The sequence below is a fragment of the Rhinatrema bivittatum genome, chromosome 16 (assembly GCF_901001135.1).
Source record: "Rhinatrema bivittatum chromosome 16, aRhiBiv1.1, whole genome shotgun sequence".
Classification (NCBI taxonomy): Eukaryota; Metazoa; Chordata; class Amphibia; order Gymnophiona; family Rhinatrematidae; genus Rhinatrema; species Rhinatrema bivittatum.
The window spans coordinates 55848216-55860274 of record NC_042630.1 but is presented as its reverse complement, the minus strand read 5'-3'; the positions used below and the strand labels follow the sequence as shown (position 1 = coordinate 55860274).

General features: G+C 40.7%; 1 protein-coding gene across 1 annotated transcript in view; it reads right to left on the bottom strand.

Moving 5' to 3' along the window:
• The window catches only part of LOC115077701 (vomeronasal type-2 receptor 26-like), a 134117-nt gene that overhangs the window by 18572 nt on the left and 103486 nt on the right, over nucleotides 1-12059 (bottom strand). Inside the window, exons 7-8 of the mRNA XM_029579991.1 lie at nucleotides 8236-8446; nucleotides 2438-2448 (exon numbers count right to left, since the gene is read on the bottom strand). Of these exons, the coding sequence (XP_029435851.1) occupies nucleotides 2438-2448; nucleotides 8236-8446 (222 nt within the window). The remainder of the gene's footprint in view (nucleotides 1-2437; nucleotides 2449-8235; nucleotides 8447-12059) is intronic.

Sequence of the window (12059 nt, the reverse complement as noted above, 5' to 3'; positions counted from 1 at the left end):
CCTTCACCACAGTGGATGTTCCGGACGTTCCCCGACACATCATCGATCCAACCAAAGTTTTTCTCTTCACCACATTCACTGTACCAGCTGGAAAATCGGTGGTTCCCCATCCTCTTCATTGGAAAATCCTCCGCTGGGTGCACAACTCCTTGTTGGCAGCTCACCCGGGCAAAGCTCGAAACCTCTCAACACTCCAGAGGTTCTACTGGTGGCCAACTATGAAAAAAAATACTCAAGCATACGTGGAGTCATGTCCCACCTGTTTATTTATTTATTTAACAGCTTTTCTAAACTGACATTAAAATACACATCATATCGGTTTACATTTTAAAGAAAAAGGTGGAAAATTACAATGAACAGGGATGGGGAAACGGGGCAACTGATAAATACGATAGCAAGCACAGAGAAGCAAAACTTAGCAAAATGAAAACTAAAAAGGAACAATAGGCAAAATGGAAAAAACATATCTACAAATATACAGCAGTAGTATGTGGTTACATGGAATCATCAGAGAACAATTGAGAGGTGTCATGGATCGAAGAGAGGACCAAGAGGTGAGGGGAGGTGTGAAGTGGTCAAGCGAGGAAATTAATCAGGGAAAGCCTGGTGAAAGAGCCAGGTCTTTAGCATTTTTCTGAATTTAACTGTTTGTTCCCGTCAGAAGCCACTGACGGGTCATCCTTGAGGTCTCTTGAAACCACTTTCTACACCCAGTGAACCGTGGACACATATTGTAACAGATTTTATAGTGGATTTTCCTCCCTCTAGTGGCTACAACACCATCTGGGTTACCATTGACCGATTTTCAAAGATGGCTCACTTCGTGACTCTACCTGGTCTCCCTTCTGCCCTGGAGTTGGCAAAATTGTTTATTCACCACATCTTTCGTCTTCATTGACTCCTGAGGCATATATTCTATGACCAGGGAATGCAATTTATGGCAAAGTTCTGGAGGTCCCTATGTAAGAAATTTTACATTGCCTTGGACCTTACATCGGCCTATCACCTGCAGGCCAATGGACAGACAGAGAGAACCAATCGAACTCTGAAGCAGTTCCTCCAGGCATACGTAAATTCCTGTCAGGATGACTAGTCTGAACTACTGCCCTGGGCTGAGTTTGCCTTGAACTCTCATCAGTCCACATCCACTGGGTCTTCACTCTTTGAAGTAGTCTACAGACGTCAGCACCTGCCTCCGCTTCTGCTGCCTATGTCTGTGGCTTCTCCTGCAGTGCAAACCTCTGCTCAAGGGTTGCATCAACACTGGGAAGATACAAAATGACTTCTACAGCAAGCTGCTCTGAAGTTGAAGAAATTTTATGATGCCCATCATCGGGCAGCTCATCAATTCAACCCTGGAGACAAGGAGTGACTCAGCACCCATTTTATCCACCTGAAACTGCCTTCTGCATGATTTGCTCCAGGATACATTGGACCCTTCTCCATACTTCACGCTTGGGTCCAGTTAAGTACAGTCTTCACATGCCGGCATCACACAAGATTCATAATGCCTTCCACATATCGTTATTAAAGCCTCTCATATTGTCTGAATTCTCTAAGAGGGCACCCAAGCCCCAAACTCTGGTGTCAGAGGAGAACATTACATATCAGGTACAGGAAATCCTAGATGTTTGGAAGCGTGGAAAGTGATGGGAATACCTAATCTCATGGCAAGGATTCAGGCCCGAATAGAATAGCTGGGAACCAGCAGCCAACATTCTCGATAAAGATCAAGCAGTTTCATGCTTCTCACCCAAGAAAACTCAAACCCCAAGGGGGGGAATCATAAGAAGGGGGATATTGTTCTGTTCTGCAGTCACAAGTGGCTGTGACCGCTATTGCTCACCTCTTTCTTTGCTGCATTGGCTCCAATGGGGGAACTCGTGGCCTCTGCCAGCTGCAACCGGCCTACCATCCTTTATTCCAAGACCTCCCTGGGCGGCACAGATGCTGCTGATGGCCATCTTGCCCTCAGGGCCACCGAGGCGCGTGCTCCCCGGCCAGCTTTAACAATGTCATGGCAAGAACCTCAGGGGCGTCCCTCCGGATGACATCATGCACCACGGATACTTAATCCAACTGACCCAGTCAGCCTATGACTTGGCAACGAGTTCCGTCTTGCTGAATCCATGTATTTATTTATTTATTTATTTATTTATTAGCTTTTCTTTACCGACATTCGTAAGGCACATCATGCCGGTTTACAATGAACTGAAGGAGGAAAATACAATAAAATGCGGCAAGAGGGTTGGCAGGCTGGAGAGGGAGAAACGGGGAGGGGAAGGGATGAGGAGGGTGCGAAGGAAGGAGGTAGAAATGTACCTCTGCATCTGAGCTTCATTCCGGTTCCTGCTTCCTTGGAGTGAGGCTATTGGGTACCTGCTCCTCGGTGGCCCTATCCGTTCTCTCGGCTATCCGCTCCTTGGAGGGCCGTCACCTCGGACTCTACTTGCCTCATTCCCAGAGGCTTCACACGGAACCTCTACTCTCCTACAACTCCTGTGAGTACCCCACTCCATGGGCCTTCTCTGTGATATCGTCTACAGACCACTGCCATGCTCTTTCAGTAGAACCTTCACCGGTGTACACCGCTTTGCGGACCACTGCCATGCCATCACTTGAGGAGCCCTCGCCAGTGTACCCCGCTTCTTGGACCTGCTTAACATCACTAGAGGACCTTGTCGGCGTACCTTGCACCACGGACCACTACCATGATTGATCCTGTGAGGCATCCCCGCAGGCTCCCTTGCTCTACGGACTTGTGGCATCACAGGGACTGTTTTACTCTGCGGTTACCCACTCCTCAGGTAGTTCCACTTCTCTCCACTGGGAAGAACATGAGGAATCCCCTCATTGAGTCTGAAGTCCCATCGTTCCACCTCCCGGGGTCACTCTCACTCTTCTCTTCTGTACATGCTGGATTTGAACCTACAGCCGAGAACTTGCCTCCTGACAGTGAGGCTCAGTGGGGACTCCTCCCTGTGGGCGGTTCCATCTCTCACCTTGGCTATAGGGCCCACCCACTAACAGATCCTAACACTCCTATATTTATTTATTTATTTATTTATTTATTATTTTTATATACCGACATTCATCTCAATTGAGATATCACACCGGTTTACATTCAGGTACTGTAGGTATTTCTCTATCCCCAGAGGGCTTACAATCTAAGTTTTTGTACCTGAGGCAATGTAGGGTAAAGTGACTTGCCCAAGGTCACAAGGAGTGACAGCGGGACTTGAACCTTGGTCTCCTAGTTCATAGTCCACTGCTCTAACCACTAGGCTATTCCTAGCCTAGTGGTTAGAACAGTGGACTATGAACTCCTCCCTCCTCCCTCCTCCCTTCTCCCTCCTCCTATTTTTTTGAAGGGGTGAATAAACATGTGGTCAGAAGTGTTCGACAAAGTCCTGCATGACAGGCTTCTAAGAAAACTAAAATGTCATGGCTTAGAAGGCAATGTCCTTTTGTGGATTTCAAGCTGGTTAAAAGATAGGCAACAGAGAGTAGGATTAAAAGGTTAGTTTTCACAGTGGACAAAGGTGAACAGTGGAGTGCATCAGAGATCTGTACTTTGACTGGTGCTTTTTAATGTATTTATAAGTAATGTGGGAAAGGGTACAATGAGTGAGGTGATCAAATTTGTGAATGACACAAAATTATGCATAGTAGTTAAATGTCAAGTGGATTGTGATAAATTGAAGGAGGACCCTGGGAGACCGGACGATTGGGATTCCAAATGGGAGATGAAATTTAATGTGGTAAAGGGAAAAATTATGCACATAGGGAAAAATAACCTATCACCTATTCGTTGGTGATCCGTTGTATTCAGGGAGGTTTGCCATACGTTTCGGAACCCCCACAAATACAACAAATATGGCATATACATTGCGGATTCACAATATGTCGAAAACGAATGCACACCCCTATTAATTAGTAAGCAATTGTAGTTTGAGATGTATTTAAAGTTTGGGTACCAGTCAGGTTCCTGTGACTTGTAATGGCCACTGTTGGAAACAGGATACTGGGGTTGGTGGACCTTTGGTATGACTCAGTATGGCATATCTTATGTTCTTATGTTCTTATTATCAGATGTCTGAGGTATCAAATTTTCCTTAGGGATGTGCACAGATATTTTTGTTTTCTATATATTTTTTCTTTTTGTTTGCTGGTTCCCATCAGAGATTCCCATTGCCTCATCCTTTTATTCCCAGCTGTATTAGTTAATTTGTTCCATGTAAGATGGCACCAGAAGTAATTAACAATGGTCCTGGCCTCGGTCTCCCAATGCAATTTATATGCAAACCACCTGTCGTGCAGGGTCTGGGGATTGCCCCTTCACCATGGAAAAGCTAAAATGTGGTGAGAGGAATTGAAGGGGATCAGAGGTGAGAAATGGGTTGGATCTTTATCTTTTGGTGGCAGTGATAACTTTTTAAAGAAACAAAGCAAAACAAAATTTCATTCATTTTCCTTATTTTTTTTCATGTTAAAAACAATCTGAAATAAAACAGGAAATTCTGTTATGTTCACTTCATTTCAAACAAATGCACATCCCTAATTTTACCTTTAGGTTCTGTTCCTTTGGATTTTACATGTGGTTTAGCTTTTTTAAATAAGACAGCATGGTAGATGAGGTACGGGAAAGCATTTTTTATGTAACTGGAGAGGAAACGATGATTGAGGTTCAGTGAATATAATTATTAGGGATGTGAATCATTTCTGAACAATTAAAATTATCGTCAGATAATTTTAAAATCGTCCTAAATCGTTAGAGTGCACGATACAATAAAAATGCCCCCGATTTCTCGTCAGGGGCATTTGTATTGTATCGTTAAATAGGGCACAGGAATTATTTGGGGGAGGGCAGGAAAACCGGCACACCAAAACAACCCCTAAACACACCCCGACCCTTTAAAACCAATTCCTTACCCTCCTCACCCTCCCGAACCCCCCCAAAATGTTAAATTACCTGGTGGTCCAGTAGGGGGGGGGGGGGTCACGGTGCGATCTCCCGCTCTCGGGCCATCGGCGCCATTTTGGCTGCCACTAATTAAAATGGCGCCGATGGCCCGATAAAAAAAAACCAAAACACCCAACCCTTTAAATCGACCCTCCTTAGCCTCCCCCACCCTCCCGACCCTTTTTTTTAGGTTCAGCTGAATCACATCTCTAGAAAGCAGTGATCAAAGAACAGATCCCTGAGATACTCCACTACACCTATATCCATTGGGAACATTTAACATTTAGCCCTGCTCTCTCTTTTCTGTCTTTTAATCACTTGGGAATCCACAACAGCACACTGCCCCCTTCTGATGATTTTTAAATTTCCTCTCTCAAGAGGGACTTTGTCAAATGTTTTTTGGAAATCCAGATACACAATATCGACTGGCTCACCTTTATCCATATGTATATTTATGCCCTCAAAAAAATATAGCAAATTTGTGAGGAAAGACTTCATTTAGCTAAATCCATGTTGGTTTTATTCCATTAAACCAGGGGTGGGCAATTCCGGTCCTCGAGGGCTGCAAACCGGTAGGGTTTTCAGGATATCCCTAATGAATATGCATGAAAAAGATTTACATACGACTGAGGCAGAGTGCATGCAAATCTCTCTCGTGCATATTCATTAGGGATATCCTGAAAACCTGACCGGTTTGCGGCCCTCGAGGACCGGAATTGCCCACTCCTGCATTAAACTATGTTCAGCAATTTTGTTCTTTATGATAGTGTGGTTTCTACCATTTTGCCTGGCACAGACATCAGACTAACTAGCCTGTAATTTCCTAGATCACTGCTTGAACCCTTTTTAAAAATTGCATTACATTTCCAACCCTCCAGTCTTCAGCTACCATATTATAAAATACACACGCATGTTATAAAATATGATTCCTGCATGCACACGCACACCTGATTTTAATATTGGTGCTCGCATATGCGGGAGGGTCATGACTCTCACCGGCAGGGGGGAATTTTGTAATGTATGCGCGGTGATGCGATAGGGCCTTTGTCCAGTTCCCTCCTAGTTTACTCCAACTAAGGAATGGACTGGCAGAGAACTTTCCTATACCCATACCTACCCTTCCTCCCTTTCCCCCTCTCCTCCCTGACCCCTAAACTAATCCTAGTTATCCTGTATTGTTTTGTTTACTTACTCATTGCTCCTATTGAGCTGAAGTAACTTCTGTGTGTCAGCCAGCTGCCAGTGCGTGCTTCCCTGGGATATCATCTAATGGTGCTGTCCTGGCTGACCCCCGCCCTGCCCCAGTCCCATCCAGACTCTGCCCCGGCCCGCCCATTTTGTGAACCCCAGCACTTCTGCATCTATCGGTAGATATGGACGTGGCCGAGCAGTTTTAACAATGTGCTTGGTGAGTGCTCAGCCCGGCCATGCGCGTACCTAACAATTTTTACGTTGGGTTTTGAAAATTTAGGTGTTGGTCTCTCTGCTCTGGCTTTGTCATCTCTAAGTGCCCCTTTTACCCCTTGATCATCTAATGAACCAACTGACTCCCTTGCAGGCTTTTTATCTCAAATGTACCTGAAAAAAATGTACCTGTTTTTGTTTTCACTGCAAGCATCTTTTCAACTTCTCTCTGTGCCTGCTTTATCAGTGCTCTGCATCTGACTTGCCAGTGCTTATGCTGCTTCCTGTTTTTTCATTCACATCCTTTTTCCATTTTTGAAACATGTTTCTTTAGATATTATAGTCTCTCTGACTTTATCTTGCCAGTAGTCATTAACCTTCCTTCCACCTTTTCTAATGCATGGAATACATCTAATCTGGGCTTCCAAAATTGTATTTTTAAACAATACCCATGCCTTAGCTAAACTCTTAACCTTTGTAATTGTTCCTTTCAGTTTTATCCTAACCATTTTCTTCATTTTTTCATAGTTACCTTTTTGAAACTTAAATGCTGTCACAGTAGATTTCTTTAGTGGTCTCCCTCCAGTTATTAAGTCATATTTGATTGTGTTGTGATCACTATTGCCAAGTTGTTCCAACACTGTTACCTCTCCCACCAAATCCTGTGTTCCACTAAGGACTAGGTCTAAAATTGTTTTTTCTCTTGTTGATCCTTGTACCTGTTTCTTCATGAAGCATTCATTTATTTTGTCTAGGAACTTTACCTCTCTATAATGTCCTGATGTGACATTTAGCCAGTCAGTACTGGAGTAATTGAAATCAGCCATTAATACTGTGCTGACAATTAGCTTCCCTAATTTATTTTAGCATTTCATTGTCTGTAAGTTCATTATGGCCAGGAAGACAGTAACACACCCCCACCTGGAATTTCTCTGCATAAAGATTTAACATTGTATTTTGTTTCCTGTAGAACTGTTATCCTATTTTGACTCAATGCCCTCTTTAATATCTCTTCCACCAATTTGATACATCTTGTCATTTCAACATAATTTGTGTCCATGGTATCACAGTGTCCCATTGGTTATTCTCCTTTCTCCAGGTCTCTGAGATGCCAATGATATCCACTTCTTCATCCAGTGCTATACTCTCTAATTATCTCATCTTATGGATTAGACCTCTAGCATTTGTATACAGACATTTCAAAGTATGTTTTTTTGTTTGTATTAACAACCTGCTCATCAGCTTATGCGGTAATTTGGAATCTTTCTGTACTTTACTTAAAGACACCTGGTCCATTTTGGCATTTATTACATCCTCTCTACTGGGATGTCCTATTTTCCCTGTTCTCTTAGTATCCTTCAGATATACATCATTCTGAAGCATGTGCTTCTGAATGACTGTCAGCTAATATTATCCCTAAAACTTAGATATAAAAGGATAATTTTTATGCTTTCATTTATTATATTTCTATTAAAAATATACTACCCTTGTACAGGAAATTTAAATTCAACTCAAAACCAGTAATTTCAAAGAATCAAGATTTTGGAAATGTGGGGACTTGCTTATGATTTGCTGGGGAAGTTATCAACTATATCTGGAAACTGTCTGACAGATTTAATGTGAGTTTTCCAATTTTTAGTATCTTCTCTGAATTTGACCAGTGTAGAAACCATGGATTTTACAGACATATTGATATTCCAATGTGGTTTGTTGATTCATAGAGTTCATATTTTATTTTTTGAGAAAAGGTTCACAGAACAATTTTGAAGACTTAGAAAATATTTTACTGATTTACAAAAAAAATCTGTTTTGTGAACCTTTTTTAAAAGTGGATGCATGCATATTTCTTACCTGGGTAAATTTTGGACTCCATCCAATGGCACTCACATTGATGAGGAGTTGCTGACCCCGAGGAGCAAATGGATTAAATTTTCCTACTTGATTTTTCAAGACAATTCCTCTACGGAAGATCAGAAAGTTTATGATGTCAAATTGAATTTGCAATTTCCCCTCATCATCAAAGATAATCAAATCACCAGCTGAAGTTCTGAATTGAAGATTTTTCATGTATCTGTTTATCTTAAAACAAGGAAAAATAATAGCAATCAACCCAAATTTTGAGTGAAATAGTTAATTATGGGTTAATTTCCAGAAGATTTAGGATCCTATCTTTTAAATTAGGTTTCTAAAATTGCCTCCTTAGATTTCAAAGAGTGGATGCTATTGGAGTGGAGACACGATAGGAAAAATAGGTTCTTACCACTGATATTCAGATCAAGGCTGTTCTGTCCCCAGCAGTGGGTACATGTTTGAATCTGTGTATATTGTAGTTTAAATGTGTTTAGTGCAGTCCTCCCTTCTGAGGATTCTTAATAATGAAACACTTTTTGTAACCCATGATAAAAGTCTGTGAGCCTTTGCCTTTAAGAGAAGCCTTTGCCCTTCCCTCCCCCCTCCACTTTCTCTCTCGGAAGAGCTTGAATGTCCCTCAATCTAACTTGAATCTTCCTAGGTGCCTTATATGCTCAAGGGATTGTCTTTCATGCTCCCCCTGTGTCACATGGTCCTTAGGCTCGCTGCCATTGGACCTTGCCCCCCTGCCCCCAGCTTGTGTAGGTGTTTCCTTTAACAGCTCTCGATGAGAGCTCAATCTTGCCCATGCTTTCTTCTGAGCCAGCAGCGCTCTGTAAAACCCTGTGAAACGATTGGGTTTTTACCTTCTTACTGCCTTCTTCTGAAGACTAAATCAGCCTCATATACCTCATGCTTCCTACCTCTACCATAAACTAACTCCTGCAACACAAGAGATATCCTTCTCCCTCCTGCTACCCTATCTCCAGTTACCAAAGATCTTTCCCTTGGGGCTTACATATGAGATGCAACAATTGTAAGTAGAATTTACCTGTACAATAAATAATTTCAAACTTAAAGAATCTTTGTCTTGATGACTGATTGGAAAGAAAGTTTAGCTGCCTGGATGGCAAATTGGATGTCTGCCTGACCCAGAACAAAGGCAACTAACAAGTATTCCCATGTTGGTAAAATAACTAATTGCAGTCTTAAATGTATGAATATTGAGTTCCATATTTAAATAGTCTGTCTGGCTAAGTTCACACCTTAATCTATATAAGCACCACTGTGAACAGCAATCCTCTTAGAACATGAACAAATCTAGAACAAAATATTGCTCTGTTGCTGTAAGAAATATTTTTTTTATCATTTATGTGTTAATTTTAAATTAAAATATATTTAGTTTAGAATGTTAATTTCAGGTACCTTCAGGCCTCTTTGGTGTTGATTTCCTTGAATGATGAAAATAAATCCCGACACATTTGTATTTCTTTCTTCAGGGGAATCTCACAGCTGACATCCCTAGACATCTGTTTTGAGAAACGGAGCGGTAAAGAAGCAGTGAAAATAGTGGCATGATGTGACGAGCAACACAGCGAGGTAAATCGTCCAGGTAGTTGGAAATTTCTACTGTGAGATTCCCCTGAAGAAAGACTCAGATCTGAAACATGAATGTGTTGGGATTTATTTTCATCATTCAAGGAAGCCAACACCAAAGAGGCCTGAAGGTACCTGCTTAAATTCAAGCAGAAATCACAAATTTCATTCAAAAGTTTCTATTTCTCACCACTCATAGAGCAGCATTAACTACAAAACGGACGTCATTGAAATTTTAGGACTTTATTGAGAAAATATTTTTAAAAAATCAAGTACATGGAGGTGGCAGGAGGTTAATTATTATAACCAACATGAACTCTATAACCAACATGAACTCTATATGAAACCTTCTGCTCTTCCTAAAAAATATTTTTCCAGACAAAATAACTTTTTAGATGGATAAATAAGATTTTTTGAAAAATTATTAGACCTACTCTGAGTGTAGGTATTAAAATTAAAATTCTAAACTAAATATATTTTCATTTAAAATTAACACATAAACAATAAAAATTTATTTCTTACAGTGACAGAGCAATTTAAGTTCACACCTTAGCCAGAAAAAAAGTAGGATTTGCAATTCCTGTAGTGCAACTGCTGTTGATTTATATGGATACGTTTTTAGATGGATATGATTTACCCACATAGATCAGAAATGTTCCAGGGTCATTCTAGGGAGATGCTAAACTAGCAAGATAACTTAGTTGGGTAACACTGATATTCAGCATTATCTGCGTAAGTTATCTAGGTAAAGTCTGGTCATGCCAAAGAGCAGTCCTAAACGTTTTGGATAACTTGAACTTTACCTTGGTGTAGGCAGCAGAATTATTAACTGACTGCACTTTTCTTTTTTTTAATGACACCTTAGTGGTTATTTGGGCAGCTTTATTATGCAAAATAGGAGCACAATGGTGCAGTTTTCCCCTAAGACAGACAATATATAAGAATTATAGAAAATGACAAGTAATCTATAAATAAGATAATTCTCTTTTTTAATAATTAAAACAGGAGAACATGAGTACTCAGTAACCACAGAACTATAAAGAAGTTGTAAAAATTGTATTTAATCAAATTAAAAACAATTTTAACATATAGAAAGTGTAATTTGACATTCTTGTCTAAGTACAGTGCATCAGCCATATTCCTATTTAGGCTCTGTAACATTCATTTAATCCAGGTTGGGTACTTATAGATTAGCTGATGTTTGCATTTGGATAAATAAATTGTTCCCATAAATTCATGTGATCCCAGATATGTATGCACTGGGCAGAAGTTCAGCCTTTCTTTCTATTCACACCTCTTCTGGAGTATTGTGTTCAGTGATGAAGGCAGCATTGTTAATAGAAATAGACAAAAAGGGACAGTAAGAAGAAGGGATGCCATAAACCTCATTAGACTTAAGTACCAAAATATTTATACCTAAGAGAAGAGGAATGGAAAAGAGAGGACATGATTTGATAGAGATACAATTCTGGTCACTGCATCTCAAAAAAGATATAATTGCGATGGAGAAGGTACAGAGAAGGGCAACCAAAATGATAAGGGTAATGGAACAGCTCCCCTAACAGGAAAGACTAAAGAGGTTAGGAGTTTTCAGCTTGCAGAAGAGACGACTGAGGGGGGATATGATAGAGAGGTCTAGAACAGGTAGATGTGAATCGGTTATTTACTCTTTCAGATAATAGAAAGACTAGGGGGCACTCCATGAAGTTAGCATGTGGCACATTTAAAACTAATCAGAGAAAGTTCTTTTTCACTCAATGCACAATTAAACTCTGGAATTTTTTGCCAGAGGATGTGGTTAGTGCAATTAGTATAGCTGTGTTTAAAAAAGGATTGGATAATTTCTTGGAGGAGAAGTCCATTACCTGCTATTAATTAGACTTAGAAAATAGTCACTGCTGGGGGTGAGGAAAGAGAGCGGAGACCGTCTAGGTTTCTATTACTTGGAGGAGACCAATGAGGATTCTATTACCTGTTTTCCTGTTTGGATTTCTTGTTTCCTGACTGCATTGAGGGTGGTCGATGCCGCCCAGACCCCAGAAGCAGTGAGGACGCTTTGCCAAGATAACAATGGATACATTATGGTTAGCTATTAAATCATTGGAACTAGCAATAAATAAATTAATGCAAACTATTGTTAATACTCAACAAAGAATTATAAATACGGAAAGTATGATTTCTTTATCTCAAAATAAGATGGTTAAGTGTGAAGGTAGACTAGAAAAGATGGAAAGTGTGCAAAGTA